Below are 15,992 nucleotides of genomic sequence, written 5' to 3'. Positions count from 1 at the left end.
AGCTTCCCTTGTGGCTCAGCTGGTAAAGAATCTGCCTGTAGTGCGAGAGACCTGGGTTTGATCCCTGAGTTGGGAAGATCTCCTGGGAAAAGGGAAAGGCTACTCACTCCAATATTCTGGCCTGGAGAATTCCTTGAACTCTATAGTCCATAGGATTGCAAAGAGTCGGACACGACTGAGTGACTTTCATCTTCAGTTCTTCCAGTTTAGCCATACACACAGCTAGACTCACGTTTTTCTACAGACAGAAAAATAGTAGATACTGCACTTACCACCTTTAATGTATCTTCTCTTTGTATTCCATATTATTGGTGCATTACCTTCTTACACAGTTCCTAGGGAGAGATCTAATTGGCCATGGGTACAACTAGATTGCAGCATATTGAATTAATACGAAATCTCCAGGAAAATGAAACAGCTCGGCCACACAGTTCCCCTTTGAAAGTATGAAGCTGACAGCTTCATTTCAGTTGTTTGTAATTAAACCCACTTTAGATTACTTGGGCAAGTGTGTGGAGGCAGGTCCCCCTCTGAGTGGTTCAAGGCCAGGAGGGTTGGTCAACTTCAAGGAGTCCCACCACCACCCCACCTTCACACACACACACACACGCACACGCACACACACACACACACACGCACACGCACACACACACACACACACACACACACACAGCTGGGCCTGGAGAGGGGGCCACAGATGAGGGAGGAGACAACTGACTGTGGAGTAGGAAGAGAGTTGTGGGCTAATGGAATTGTTCTTTAGCTCTTTGGAACATGGGTGTCCTTTGGGGGTTGTTAAAATACACATTTCTGGGGTTCAGTGAGATGGGACATGAGCCAAGGAATCATTAATATCCACACTTGCAGAGGGCCATGGTTCATGGCTGCAGAAACACTATTTGGATGCCTTTTGCCTCTTGGATCTTCACTGTGTGAAGCTGGATTTTGATGAAGTCATAATAATATGATAATTCAGCTGGATTCGAGCAGTTCTCAGTGGGGGTGCACACTTGGGGGGGATTTTTGCCAACACACACAACTCAGGCATCACCCCAATTCTGTTAAATTAAAACTTTTGGAATTAGGGCCTCAGTTCAGTTCAGTCACTCTGTTGTGTCTGACTCTTTGTGACCCCATGGACTGCAGCAGGCCAGGCTTCTCTGTCTATCACCAACTCCCAGAGCTTACTCAGACTGATGTCCATTGAGTCAGTGATACCATCCAACCATCTCATCTTCTGTCATCCCCTTCTCCTCCCGCCTTGAATCTTTCCCAGCATCAGGGTCTTTTCCAATGAGTCAGTTCTTCGCATCAGGTAACCAAAGAATTGGAGTTTCAGCTTCAACATCAGTCCTTCCAATGAATATTCAGGACTGGTTTCCTTTAGGATGGACTCGTTGCCTTTAGGATGGACTGGGTGGATCTCCTTGCAGTCCAAGGGACTCTCAAGTCTTCTCCAACACCACAGTTCAAAAGCATCAATTCTTTGGCACTCAGCTTTCTTTATAGTCCAACGTTCACATCCATACATGACTACTGGAAAAACCAGCGTTTTGGCTCGATGGACCTCTGTTGACAAAGTAATGTCTCTGCTTTTTAATATGTTGTCTAGGTTGGTCATAACTTTACTTCCAAGGAGCAAGGGTCTTTTAATTTCATGGCTGCAGTCACCATCTACAGTCATTTTGGAGCCCAAGAAAATAAAGTCTGTGACTGTTTCCATTGTTTCCCCATCTATTTGTCATGAAGTGATGGGGCCAGATGCCATGATCTTTATTTTCTGAATGTTGAACTTTAAGCCAACTTTTTCACTCTCCACTTTCACTTTCATCAAGAGGCTTTTTAGTTCCTCTTCCCTTTCTACCATAAGGGTGGTGTCATCTACATATCTGAGGTTATTGATGTTTCTGCCAGCAGTCTTGATTCCAGCTTGTGCTTCATCCAGTCCAGCATTTCTCATGAGGTACCCTGCATATACGTTAAATAAGCAAAGCAACAATATACAGCCTTGATGTACTCCTTTCCCGATTTGGAACCAGTCTGTTGTTCCATGTCCAGTTCTAACTGTTGCTTCTTGACCTGCATACAGATTTCTCAGGAGGCAGGTCAGGTGGTCTGGTATTCCCATCTCTTGAAGAATTTTCCAGAGTTTGCTGTGAATTAAGGCCTAAGAATGTGTATTTTTAAGGCTTCCAAGTGATCCTCCTGTGATGACAAATGAGAGGACAAATGAACTAAAGTGCTTACCTTCACGCTGTGAGTTGTACGTAGTTAAGGAAGAACTACCAATGCGTCAGTTGTTTTTGCTTTTACCGTGGTTCCCAAATCTAATCAATTGTTAAGTAAGGCAGTCCTTGATTATAACCATTAGTGAACAGAAGTGTGCTGGCATTTCACACCTGGGAGCTAGTGTCAGTGGTCCTTTTCACAAATAAAACCAGTAATCAGGGCCTGTGGTCACAAATAAAACCAATAATCAGGGTTTATGGATAATTAAGCCGTTATCCTTTTAATAATACACTTATAAACAGATACATACTCTGTAGAGTAAAAAAAAAGTAACATCTAGTTTTAAATAGTAAAATACACTATCTTTATGCAAAAATATCCCATGTATTTAAAATGGATGGCTAATTTGTGGTTCATTCAACAGTTTCTTTACACAAATATTGAGTACCTATAATGGTCAGGGACTATTCCAAACAGATAACAATAGTGAACAAATCAAACAAAAATTTCAGCCCTCGTGGAATTTACATTTAAACAGGGGCAGACTGTCCTGACCTTATCCACTTGTGAATGGCTATAAGAAGAATGAACACATTCTCTCCCCAATGCTGGCCATTCCAGGAGATTTGTAAGATTAATGATCTTTTTACTTTACTTCCTCACACCCCCACCTCTATTCTGTAAAAGACACTGACATCCAGACTCCACTAAGGCACTTTTTTTTGAGACACTAGTCTGCCATCTTTGCAGTCAGGCAGATTATAAACAAGAGAAAGAAATTAACTATATAGTGTGCTCTGTAGACACTAAAGAGAATCCCTCTGTGCAATTAGTATTTTCCTGGGAGTCTATTGCATTCTGGCATTGTTAAATATATTTACAAAGATATCCCTGCCTTCAAAGAGTTTATCATCTACTACAGCGACTTATTAAATGCTTCTCAGAGAGACTATGGTAGTAATTTAATTTATATAGTGCAGGACAGAGCTCCAAAAACTGTATGTGCTGTACACATTACTCTTGCCTTTGAAGTTCCTTAGCCTTTTCTGTAACACTCCCGTTTATGCAATACATTCATTATGGCTAAAAACAGCATAGCTGTGTCATGAAACATGGGGGAAAGATGTATAAATTAACAGACTGTGCAATTTACATTCTTTTCCCATGGCTCATTATTTCTACTTCGACCATACATTTAGTCTTTGAAAGCCCCAGGGCTTTGAATACTGATATTATCACATCAACATACTTGTTGCTGAGAAACGTAAAATAAGGGCAATCAAATGTACCTGTGGTGTAGGGCCGCCACATCATCCTGGGAACAAGTTAGAAGTACAAATTCTCGTGTCCCCCACCCCACCCAAGCTCCCGAGTCAGAATCTCTGGGGTGAGGCCCTCCAGTCTGTATCTTAACATGGTGATGAGGAAGAACAACTGAAGTCATTCAAACACATGTCACTCACTGGTGGATACTGATCATAGCAGGGGAAGCAAGTGCGTGATTGTCCAAAGGTGAGTGCACTAGATCCTGATTTCATGGTTTTGTACTTTTTTGGAATATGCTTCAGACACTAACCAGGGTTAAGGCTTGAGACATCTCCACATCTGGGTTATGAATGTATATGAGGTGGGTATAGTCAGATGTATATGAAGTCGGGCTTCCCTTGTGGCTCAGCTGGTAAAGAATCTGCCTGCAATGTGGGAGACCTGAGTTCGATCCCTAGATTGGGAAGATCCCCTGGAGAAGGGAAAGGCTACCCACTTCAGTATTCTGGCCTGGAGAATTCCATGGACTGTATAGTCCTTGGGGTCGCAAAGAGTCAGACACGACTGAATGACTTTGGCGTTCACTGTCATAGTCAGATGAAAGAAGTCTGCTAACCAAAGATTAGATCTTGTTGCTATGTAACTAACAAATAGTGGCACACCAGTCGCGTGATTTTACAGTACCCCAAAGGCTATGTTCTCTTACTATTTCAGAAACTTCTCTGGTTGCTGCTCCCTGTGTGGATAATGCATTTGCGGTTAACCTAGATTTCTGGTGTTATTATCGATGGGTTTGCCTGCCTATATCTTTATGTGTCTTTCACCGTCCCCTTGTTTCATCTTTCCACTTTTGTCTCTTTTGCATAACAGAGTCCTACTCTTATTCTTCTGTTCTCACTGGCTTAATATATTGTGCTTGTGGAAGAGTTCTGCATTTCTTTAATTCTTAAAGCAGACAAATGGAGTATCTGTTATCAGGAGGTAAAAACTAAATGAAATTGCATTGCTTTTAAAGTTATGTTGCCCTTGGAGGTTTTATAAAGGGTTTTCTCTTTCCCCTTCTCCCTAAATAAATAGAAAAACCTTTGGGGGAAAAGTTGTTAGAAGGATCATTAGGGTATGGCTAGGCTTTTTTTTTTAAGTCTCTATTGAATTAGTTACAATATTGCTTCTGCTTTATGTTTGATTTTTTTTGGCCAAGAGGTACTTAGGACCTTAGCTTCCTGACCAGGAATCGAACCCATGCCCCTTGCACTAGAAGGCAGAGTCCTGACCACAGGCCTACCAAGGAAGTCCCCTTCATTACTCATTTTTAAGATGATATTTTTTTGTAACATTTGGGCCTGGTTCCTCCTTTTTAGTTGCAGAAATAAAGGAGATGGTTGTATTTAATCTGATGTTTTAAGGCCCAGTTAGTGTGGAAAACCCTTGAGATCACCTTTGCCCTATATCCTGTCCCCCCCACCCCGCCCGCCCCCCAACTTTGTCCTGCTCTCTCCAGTCTGTTGCAGAGCCTCAGGGCCTGATTCAGCCTTCTCCTTTCAGGTCACCTCTTTTTGCTTTGTTTTTGTGGATGTGTTTTCATTAAAGTGTAACAGACATACAGAAAAAGGCACAGACCATCAGTGCACATCAGAGTGGGTTTTCCCAAAGTGCACTTACCCATGTCATCACTACCAGATCAAGAACTAGTTGGCGCTTGACCAGCATCCAGACACCCTTCCTCCCACATGTCCCCCTCCCCTTCTTCCCCAGCTGAACACCATCCTGAATCCTAAAGTCACACACTCACTATGCCTGTCTGGGGGCTTCATGTCAGTGAAATCTGGTGTCTTTAAGTCAACATTATGTTGGTGAGATTCGTCTGAGTTGCAAAGTGTTCGTTTATTTTCATTGCTGTATTATATATCCATTGTGAGAACACACCAGTTTGTTTATCCATTCTGTTACTGAGCGTTTGGAGTATTTCTGTTTTGAGGATATTACAGGTTCTTGTACATGTCCTGATACATGTACATATGTACTTCTTTTCAGTATATACCTATGAGTGGAACGGCTAGTGTAGGATTTACATATATTCAGCTTCAGCAGAGGCTGTGAACCAGTTTGCCAAAGTGGTTGTAAGAAGTACCTCCTGCGGTATGAGAGTGTGCTGGTTGCTTCACATCCTTTCTAACATTTGATACTGTCTTTTTAATTTTAGCCACTCTAGTAGGTGGTCCCTCTTTGTGGAGTTAATTTGCATTTTCCTGATAACTGATGATGTTGAGCGCCCATATTTAATGGCTTTTAGATAGCTTCTTTTGTGAAATTCCTTTTCAGATCTTTGCCCATTTTTCTGTTGGTTTGTCTCCCGTTAATTTTTAGGAGTTAATTAAGTATGGATAAGAGCCCACTGTTGGATATGTGTTTTATGTATATTCTCCTGCTCTGTGTCTTTGGATGAATAGAAGTTCTTAATTTTAATGAGTTTGAATCATTTCATTTATGATCCTATTAAAGAAACCTCTGACTCTGTCATAAGATAGTCTTCCATGATACAGAATCTTTGGATATACATTTAAATATAAGTCCAATTGGAATTGATTTTTATGCAAGTTTTGAGGTAAAGTTCAGGAATCATTTTTATACATGTATGTGTATATATATCACACACATACATATATGAAAATAAATATATGTGTATATGTGTGTGTGTATATGCACACACTTTATATAAAATCTCTGGACCATTAGGGTTTTACTTTTTGTTGTATTTTGTTGTGCTTTTTGCTTAGTTTTTATAGTGAATGATTTTTATTTTAGGGTCATTTTTAATTTGCAGTCAAGTTGCAAAGAGAGTCCAAAGAATTCCCCTGTACCCTTTGCCCATTTTTCCCTGTTCTCATTATCTTACATCACTATCATACATTTGTCACAGCTAAGGAGTCAGTGTCAATGCATTCTTATTAACTAAAGTCCATGCTTTATTCGGAGCAGGACCATTAGGTTTTGACCAGTGTGAGTGCGGTTGAGGAATGCTTTGACATCACATCCTGTTAACTAAACCTTCAGTAACCAGCTCCACTGGAGTGACTTGTCTTAGATCTCAGCCTAAGCTGGACAACTCAGCTGGGCTCAAGAGAGATGAACGTAGGTCCCATGAGACCACTAGGAAGTAGCTATGGAAATCCTGCAATCAAAGGCCCTCCAGGTCTGACATTTGGAGAAGGAAATGGCAACCCACTCCAGTACTCTTGTCTAGAGAATCCCATGGACGGAGGAGCCTGGTGGGCTGCCATCTATGGGGTCGCACAGAGTCGGACATGACTGAAGCGATTTAGCAGCAGCAGCAGCAGGGCTGACATCACCTTAAACTTTTCATCTCCAGTTTTGAAAATCCTGCCTGAGTTTTAGAAGTACAATAAGCAGTCTTCTCCTTGAGTCCTTCAGAACTTGAATTTTGTAACTTCCAACCAAAGTTTAAAATACACCAATGAGCAGCAGTTTTTCATTTTTAGTCATCATGCCTAATATTACATCCCTAGGATTTATTTATCTTATAACTAGAAGTTTGTACCTTTTGAACTTTTTAACCGTTTCACCCACCACTCTCCAGCCTCTACCTTTGACACCTACTCTGTTTCTAGGAGTTTGGCTTTCTAATTTTTAGAGGAACCTCCATACTGGCTTCCCCAGTGTCTGCACCAGTTTACGTTGCTGCCAACAGCAGTGCAAGGCACAAGGGTTCCCTTTCCTCCAGATCTTCATTCACACTTATTTCTTAGCTGCTGATGATAGGCATTCTAACAGGTGAGTTCTCATCGTAGTTGAGGCTTGCATTTCCTTGGCGGCTAGTGACGCTGAGCGCCTTTTCCTCTGCCTGTCGGCCATCTGTATATCTTCTTTGGAAAACTGTCTATTCAGATTTTCTTCCCATTTTTTAAAATTCAGATTGTTTGCTTTTTTCGTTCTTGAGTTGTATAAGTTCTTTATATGTTTTTGGATATTAAGCCCTTATCAGATACATGATCTGCAGATATTTTCTCCTGTTCAGTAGGTTGCTTGTTCACTCTGTGGGTGATTTCCTTTGCTGCCCAGAAGCCTTTTGGTTTGATGTAGTCCCTCTTGTTTAGTTTGGCTTTCGTTGCCTTTGCTTTTTGTGTCAGATTCAAAAATTGACTGTCAGGAAGCTTACTGCCCATGTTTTCTTCTAGGAGTTTTACTGTTTCAGGTCCTGCATTCGAGTCTTTAATCCATTGTGAGTTAACGTGTGTGTGATGTAAGGTGGGGGCATGGTCTGATGTGATAAACAGCTTTTTAGAGAGTGTTACTACCAGGTGCCAGGGGGAAGGAGACCTCAGGATGCCCCTTTGGCCTTGGGCGTGAGCATGTGGGGAGCTCTGTGTCTGGCTCAGTCTTTTTTCCACTCTTGAGCTCGGGCTTGGGGAATGTCACTGTGCCCCTGAGTTCTGAGGAAGGGAGGACTTGATACTGCCAGGCCTTCTATCGCCAGCTCCCCCGGCCGCCCACACACACACACACACTTCTCTGCACCACACTTCAGCGGTGCTGGTGTGCTTCAGAGTGTCCCTGACAGTCTTAACTATTTTTACTTTTCAACTGAAAGTGCAGAAGAAGCCCCCATCACCATGTTTTACTTTGACAGTGGACATTTAAAATGAAGCGAAAAGGCGAAGGCAGGCCAGCCAGCCCCATTAATATGTTATGAAATACTCATTGTTCTGTAACCAGCCGTGACCCCTGTCCTGGCCGACACTTTTATGGCTGACGGGCCGACCCCAGGAGGCCCACACGCACCCGCGCCGTTTTGTCTCTGTCCTGCCTCTCCCCAGTACCATGAGCTCGCGACACTCCGCCAGCCCGGTGGTCTTCACCAGCGCCAGAAGTTCACCGAAGGAAGAACTTCACCCGGCCGCCCCCTCGCAGCTCGCTCCTTCCTTCTCATCCTCTTCCTCCTCCTCCTCCGGTCCTCGGACTTTCTACCCCCGCCAGGGCGCTACCAGCAAGTACCTGATTGGATGGAAGAAACCCGAAGGAACCATAAACTCCGTGGGATTTATGGACACCAGAAAGTAAGGACTCTGTGGCTGCTCTTGCTGGTGTTTTGCTTTTTATATGACAGTGAACAGAAAAGCCTGGGGCAATTTCCTGCAAGAGAGGAGGCTGGGCTCAAGGCTGGGGAGAGGGTGGTTTGGTAGGGAAGTTATTTTTCTTCCCACATGAAACGTGTCTTAAATTGTTTCTCTGCCACAATCCTTAAATAAGATGTATTGCAAAACCTTCAGATTTGAGAATCTCAAAGTCTCCTAGGAAAGTCTGTCTGAGGAACAAACTTCAGAATAATCGCCCCTTGGGTGTTAAGACCACACTTGTCCCTTTGATGCTGTTAATCACAGCCTCCCCGTGTAATTCCTAACTGGCCCAGGAGGGACTATTAGAAAGTAAGTGACCACCTCTGAACATAAAGAACTTTTGACAAAATAATACAGCAAAAAATAAACGATTCAGTCAATGACATTGGTTTTATTTCTATAGAGATTGCATTTGGATTCACACCCTGTGGTCTTTTTTATTAGTAAGTCTGTTGCTAATTTTGGCTTAGTGGAGTTTATAGTTTCCTGTGAAAGAGTGATTTATTCATCAGGCTTTTTATTTTGTATTTCAAACTGGTCTTGTTTCTCTTTACAAGCACTTATCCAAATAGATTCTTAATATAATTGAACAGAAGTAATTCTCCTTTTCTCTCTTCTAATAGCTCTCCATTGACTTACCTCTTTCAGACCCCATCACACCCTTGAGTCCACCTTATCAAATTAATTTCTCCCCTCTCTTCCCCTTCTTTCAAGGCGTCATCAGAGTGACGGCAATGAAATAGCCCACCCCAGGCTGCGTGCCTCCACCAGGGACCTCCGGGCATCCCCGAAGCCGACCTCCAAGTCCACCATTGAGGAGGATCTCAAGAAGCTCATTGACCTGGAAAGCCCAACCCCTGACTCCCAGAAGAATTTTAAGGTACAGGGCAGGTCTTAGGGTATACAGCAGTCAGGGAGAGGCTGGACAGGGCAGTTACATTCTCCAGGAAGTGGTGGTTCCCAGCTCCTCCTCATCGGAGCCCCCCTTCTCACCATCACCCAACTGTCTCCATATTTAGTTCATGTCTTTTCCAAATGTCCTGTCCCTGCAGCCACATCTGTTGAGTCTGGGTTTATAGTAACCTGTCCCCACCCCCAAGGCTCCTTTTCTTCCACTGTATCCTGCTTACGATGCACAAGCTATACTTTCTTGACATCATCACTCAGACGACATTGCTTCTCGGAACTCTGCAGACACACCCGAGGCTCCATTGTCGGATGGAAAGTTTTCTGAAAGGGCTGTTGTGCCTTCGAGCCAAAGGGTCCTCCTCCTACAGTAGCCCCCAGGGTGTCTCCTGCCCTGTGCACGCCCACAGCACCTGCACTGTGGCTTCACGTCTGCCCCCGCCCCTGGCCAACAAACCTACCAGCCGTACGCTGCTCGCTGTTGAGTCCAGCAGACTGAGTCGGCACGTTTACCTGCAGAACTTTCCAGACTCTCTTCAGAAAGCCTTCTCTCCACTCTCAGAATTCCAGACTAGAAATGCCTTCTCTAGAACCCAGCCTCCCTCCCCATCAAGTCCTGAACACTTGCTCAGAGTTTGTGGGTATGTCAGTGGCCAAACATTTGCATGACCATGTGGATAGGTTTTTTTTCTACCCACCTCACCTTGAGTGGACCCTTCAAGCCCACCTCAGGCTCTGCTTTCTTGTGTCTAAAGTGTGCCATCTCACTCCCAAATGAGCCAGCAGCTGGTGTTGGCTGAGTTGGGCCCAAACATATTATATTTCACACTTAGCATAAGGTGTTCCTATCTGGAGTGTACTCGGTGGCCCCACGCGAAGAGAGTCCACCACTCCAGAGGGTCATGGGTGCACACTTTGATGTTTTCTGTTCTCTGTGTTCTCAGTTAAATGATTTGTAGTCTGTTTGAAGTGACTAAAAAGCTTAGTTTAAGAGGGCCTTTGAGAATTGATGCAAAATGGAAGCTGACATATTTCCTTAACCACTTACCATCCTCAGAGGGCGAGAGACGTGCCCAGCGTGATGAGCCGTGTAGTCTGGTCTCATCCAGGCTTCCTCGTCACTATTCTAGTTTCTGTGCACACATACGTTCCTCTTTGTGTGCGTGTGCCACACATGTGTGTGCGTTCCTCCAGATAGGTCAGATATACATCTGAAACTGACAGATCAACGTCTCCAGAGATGAAATGTACTCCAAAGACCATTCTGGAGTTTTGCAGAGAAACCACTGAGTTATTAACATAAGCATTAACATCATAAATCATTTTAAAGACTTAACATTCTGGATTTCTATCATTTCTGTTTTATAAGCCAGCACTTAACAGTTCTGACTCATTACCCAGGGCACAAATGGTTTCCTTAGCAACCCCGCAAAAGATAGTACTTGAAACTTCTTTATCCATCAAAAACCAAAGAGGTGTATTAAAATTTTTAACTACCAGTTTCAAAATTATTTCAGATTTTTCCTGAGGTTAAAGGAAAATAAAATCTGCCCTGAAAGGAATCTTTCCTCCAATCCTTAGTTTTAACATTTTTGGAAAGGAGTAAGCTCAGAGCTTTCTTTCTTTTGATTTACTCCTGCAGTGAAAATAATTGAAAGCAAATGTCTGTCTTGCCCTTATTCTAGGTCTTGGCTTTTATTTCCAAAGTGAATTACTTTAACATTCCTATTTGAAACAGGAATGCATATGCTGTATGTGGTGACTATATTACCATGAGACCCTCTGCAAAGAAAGTGCTTCTGCTGCTTGAACTGTTATGGGGAAAAGGCTGGGAGCAGGAGCTGGAAAAGTGTTCTGTTTTCTCTCTCGTGTCATCTTTTTTCATTTGGCTTCAGATGAGTTCAGCTAAGTAGCTCTGTGTGTCTTCTGAGACTCATCAGAGCGATGTGCCTCTTGAGGCCATCGTGCCCTTGAGAGGTCTCCCTGGCCACGCCTGGCTCGGGGCTCCAAGCCACTGCGTCAGGCTTCAGGGTACAAGGAGTAGCCTACTCTGGGCGGTGATCCTTGGAACCTACTCACGCCACATTGGCAAGGGCTACCTGTGAGCCACCATGAATGTCAAATGACGGATTGTTCCCAGGCTCGTCTGCCAGCACAGGGAGACGGCTGCTGCAGGACATGGCCAGGCTCTGCTGGGCAGGCTGGAGCTGGGAGGTGGGTGGCTGCAAACCTCCAGGCGGCTGCTGTGAAACTCGTATCTCAAGGAAGACGGCAGAGCTGTAACGTTCTGAGAAACCTCATTGGCAGGCAGAGCTGGGATCACCGTATTCTCCCCAAGGGCTGAATGCAGTCCAGCAAGTAAACAGAACAGTAGTGCAAACCAAGAGCCCTGCTCTCCAGCCAGCACTCAGATACAGACCAAAGGAAGAGGTGTCACACGGCGCCTAGTGTTTAGGAAGAGATGGTACTTGTTTATTGCAAGTGCAAGAGTGATCCATTTCACTGAGAGCCGGGGCGCATGAAAAAAGTGAGGAGAGGGAAGAGATGGACCCTGATGCAAGAGGCCACCTCTCTAGGCCTGGCTCGATCAGACTTGATCAGTGGTCCCCAAATGATTTTCAAGTTTAAGAATCCTTTTGTTTCCTACTAACAGTTACACACGGAAGCCCAGTACATAGAACTGAGACAGCAGAACTTCTCCAATAGGAAGGGTGGGGTGTCTTGGACTCCTGGGTCCCTCCTGAACACCTCATTTCCCCAGGCAGTGATGCCGGGAGGAACCCTTAGGGCTCCTTGGGACAGAGTTGAAATCTCCCTTCTTAGATGCTCTCTATAATCCTTTCTGAGTCTGCCACCCCCTGCGCTGTGGTTCTTTCCTGGGGGCTGGCAGCACAGGGAAGCACCACTCAGCGATCTCAGTATGACCTCCCGGGAAGGCAGAGGGTGCCCTAGGGAACTGGGTAGGTGCACACACCTTTGAGGCTAGAATTAAAGAGGACTGAGGGCGGGAGCCATCGCACATGCTTGGACCAGACTAGTCCTGCTATTTTTCAATAGAAAGCATCTAGGCAGACCGCTTCCTTCCCTCTCCCCCCTTTAGTGCAAGGTGTTATAAGTTAATAAATCATGCTGTCCAAAGGATCTCTTCAAGTAGCTGTTTACCTTGAAGTATATTAATATTTCCCAAAGAGGCTGAAGTTAGAACTGATGAAAATTCTCTCCTGTAAATTTATCAGAGTGGGGATATTCACTGGAAAAGGAAATCCCTTGGCCAAACCCAAAGGTGCCAAAAAAGATGGAAAGCGGTTTTTTTAATAGATCTGAGATCTGGGCTGGTAGGTAGGAGCTTTATGTGACAGTTCTGGAACCTTGGGCAGGTGGAGCGAGATGGTCTGCTTCCTCTTAATTTACAGTTGGCAAGCCATTTAGCCTCTCTAACTAACGCCCACTCTTCTGGGTGAAATGAGAAAAGAAATCATTTCCACACCAAGTCCCTGCCCTTTTACAGACCCACATAGCATTTATCACAGCAGCTTAGTTTTCAAGGTAAGCACATATGTACTTTGGGTTTAACTCACCGTGAATTTTCAAAAGTGAACACAATCGGCTACACTTGGAGCTCATTTACAATGCATTTGATTAATAACCTTTTCATATGGATGTTGCAGCTGTGCCTGCCGCATTGTGGACAGCTTTGACTTGATCAGCCCTTGGCTTGGTGGATGGAAGTGTGTTAGACCCCAGAGCCCATTGAATGAGTCTGAGCATCAGCTCTGTTCTCAGCCTCCTAGATGGAGCCGTTGCCGTATCATTCTCTCTGTCCCTTCAAAGCGGCATGGAAAGTTTCACGGTGGCTTCCTGCCAGCAGTGACTCAGCCCTCCTACTCACATCCTCACCTATTCCCCATATTGTTCTCCCTGCCAAGGTGAACAGTCGACTAAGAGGAGCTGAATAAGGATAACTCCGTTAACAGACCACATACTCTGTTGGCCTGCAGGATGCTGGATATTTCAACATTGTTAACGTGCCTGTTTTTTCCTTCATGAATGGGTTTCTCAGAAGCTTGCTGTTTGCACAAAAATCTGAAATAAAAATCGAATCTGGTCACAAAGGCGAAAGATGTTAATAAGAGATACAGCCATCCGGAGCTTTTGTCGTTTTTATATAACTGTATATATACTTGTCTTTTATAAAGATAACTTCCCTATTTTTATTTCACCAATAGAAATCCATCTCAAAAAATAATCTCCCAAACTCATTAAAAATAATATTAGTCGTTTGAGCTTTCAAGAGCCACCTATTATTTGAGTGACTGTATTGTGAAGATCAAAGGCTCTTGTTGCCTGGCAAACACGCATCACTTGACAAGCTTCTGAGGATACCTTCTGGCGTCGTGGCTGTTTCCTTGGGGACCATAACATAATTTCAGAACACCACTGATGCATGCCGTTGTGATCAGTGCAGCATTGCTTGGAATCCTCAGAATAATCCTGAGCGCTTCCGTGCCCCCATTTCATAGATGAGGAATTGGGTTCCAAGCGATAACATGATTTGGTCACTGACAGGAGATTCAAATAAAACCGATATTTGTCTGTTCTTAAAGTCTTGCTGTAAGCATGGCACAATAGTGATGAACCCACTGCATCCCATATCTGAATCTTGTACCGAGCACTCTTTGGCTGCAGCTGACGTGCTGGGCGGTGAGGCTGTCGACCAGGAACTCTGATTTTGCCCTTGGGGGTGTAGAGGTGGGGGACCCTGAGGCCTCCTTTCTGGGCTCCAGGATTTGAAGGGTTGTGTCTATGAGAGTGATCTTGTTAACCCACCCGTCCCGCACCCTGGGTCGTGGGTGTGTGACCCAGAAGGTTGATCTGTGCTGTCCTGACGCTGTTTTTCAGTTCCACGCGCTCTCCTCCCCTCAGTCTCCCTTTCCCGCCACCCCTACATCAAGGCGGGCCTTGCACAGAACGCTGTCCGACGAGAGTATCTACAGCGGCCAGAGAGAGCACTTTTTCACCTCGAGGGCTTCACTTCTGGACCAGGCCCTACCCAATGACGTCCTCTTCAGTAGCACGTACCCTTCTCTCCCCACATCTCTTCCTTTGCGGAGGCCTTCATACACCTTGGGAATGAAGTCCTTACACGGTAAGCCTGTCTTCAGCTGCAGCTAACAGCCCTGCTGATGATGACCCGTGTCCCCCAAAACACCTGCCACTCAGTTTGCTCAAGGATGGTAATTAGAGGAAGACCTGCTTGCTTGCTCAGATTATCTGGGCTCCCTACCCTGCCATTCAGCCTTTCACCTAGAATCCCAGCCACAGGGTACAGACCCTGAGCCTCACCAGACCACAGGACTCATCTTGGATTAGTTTCAGGTGTCCCACACAATGATTTGATATTTGTATATATTGCAAAATGATCACAAGATTAACGTCTGCCACCATACATAGTTTAAAAGTGTTTTTAAACTAAAAGTTTTAAAAGGTTTTTAAAAGTTTTAAAAATTTAAGTTTTTAAAAAGTTTTTTTTTTCTTTCTGATGAAAACTTTTAAAATTTACTTTTGTAGTAGCTTTTAAATATGCAATACAGTATTAGCAGTAGTCACCATGCTGTAGATTATATCTCCATGAATTCCTTATTTTATAACTGGAAAGCTATACTTTTGAGTCCCTCCGGCAGTTTCTACTACCCCCACCCCTCCTTCTGGCAACCACCAACCTATTCTCTGTAACTATGAGCTCACATTTTTTTAGATTCCACACATAACCACACATAAGTGAGACGGATCATACAGTATTTATCTTTCTCTGACTTTTTTCATTGGCACAGTGCCCTCAATGTTCATCCATGTTATTGCAGATGACAAAATTTCATTTTTTAAAAAGTTTTTATTGGAGTATAGTTGATTTACAACATTGTGTTAATTTCTGCTACATAGCAAAGTGATTCTGTCATATATATATTCTTAAATTCCATTATGGTTTATCACAGAATATTGAATATAGTCCCCGTGCTGTACAGTAGGACCTTGTTGTGATCCCTTCGATGTGTAACAGTCTGCACTGGAGCAGTATTTTAAATCTCCTGCCTTCCCAGTTTGCTTTCTCCCTGCACCCCTAACCCACGTCCGTGACTGTTCCTCTTCATCTTGGTCCTGTTCCGCACAGTCCCCTTCTCTGGAGCAGACATCCCTCAAGGGTTACACCAGCCTCTCTCTCCTCCCTCTTTATAGGAGGTCCACCTACAGCGTGAACCTGGTTTCTCTTTGCTCTAAAAGGCCACCCTCAATGGACCAAAGTAGACACATGAACTGACCGCTTTTTACCGTCTGGACACTAGGAAGCGCCTCCTCGTGGTGACATAAATAGTAGCCTTACTTTCTCCCCTCCTCTCCCTGCACTCCATCCCTCGTACAACTTCCCGCCTACATCAAATTCTTCTTTCACTTCCCCAC

The 15,992-nt window shown here is 44.2% G+C and overlaps 1 protein-coding gene across 7 annotated transcripts in view; it reads left to right on the top strand.

The window, feature by feature from the left end:
• The window catches only part of SIPA1L1 (signal induced proliferation associated 1 like 1), a 381,195-nt gene that overhangs the window by 355,690 nt on the left and 9,513 nt on the right, over nucleotides 1-15,992 (top strand). For all 7 annotated transcript variants that reach the window (XM_040226163.1, XM_040226162.1, XM_040226164.1 and 4 more), the window contains 3 exons: nucleotides 8,331-8,570; nucleotides 9,345-9,510; nucleotides 14,436-14,682. In XM_040226163.1, coding sequence (XP_040082097.1) covers nucleotides 8,331-8,570; nucleotides 9,345-9,510; nucleotides 14,436-14,682 — 653 coding nt within the window. The remainder of the gene's footprint in view (nucleotides 1-8,330; nucleotides 8,571-9,344; nucleotides 9,511-14,435; nucleotides 14,683-15,992) is intronic.

The sequence above is a fragment of the Oryx dammah genome, unplaced genomic scaffold (genome assembly GCF_014754425.2).
Source record: "Oryx dammah isolate SB20612 unplaced genomic scaffold, SCBI_Odam_1.1 HiC_scaffold_26, whole genome shotgun sequence".
In the NCBI taxonomy this organism is placed as follows: Eukaryota; Metazoa; Chordata; class Mammalia; order Artiodactyla; family Bovidae; genus Oryx; species Oryx dammah.
The sequence above is the reverse complement of the archived record's forward strand: the minus strand, read 5'-3'. Positions and strand labels throughout refer to the sequence as shown.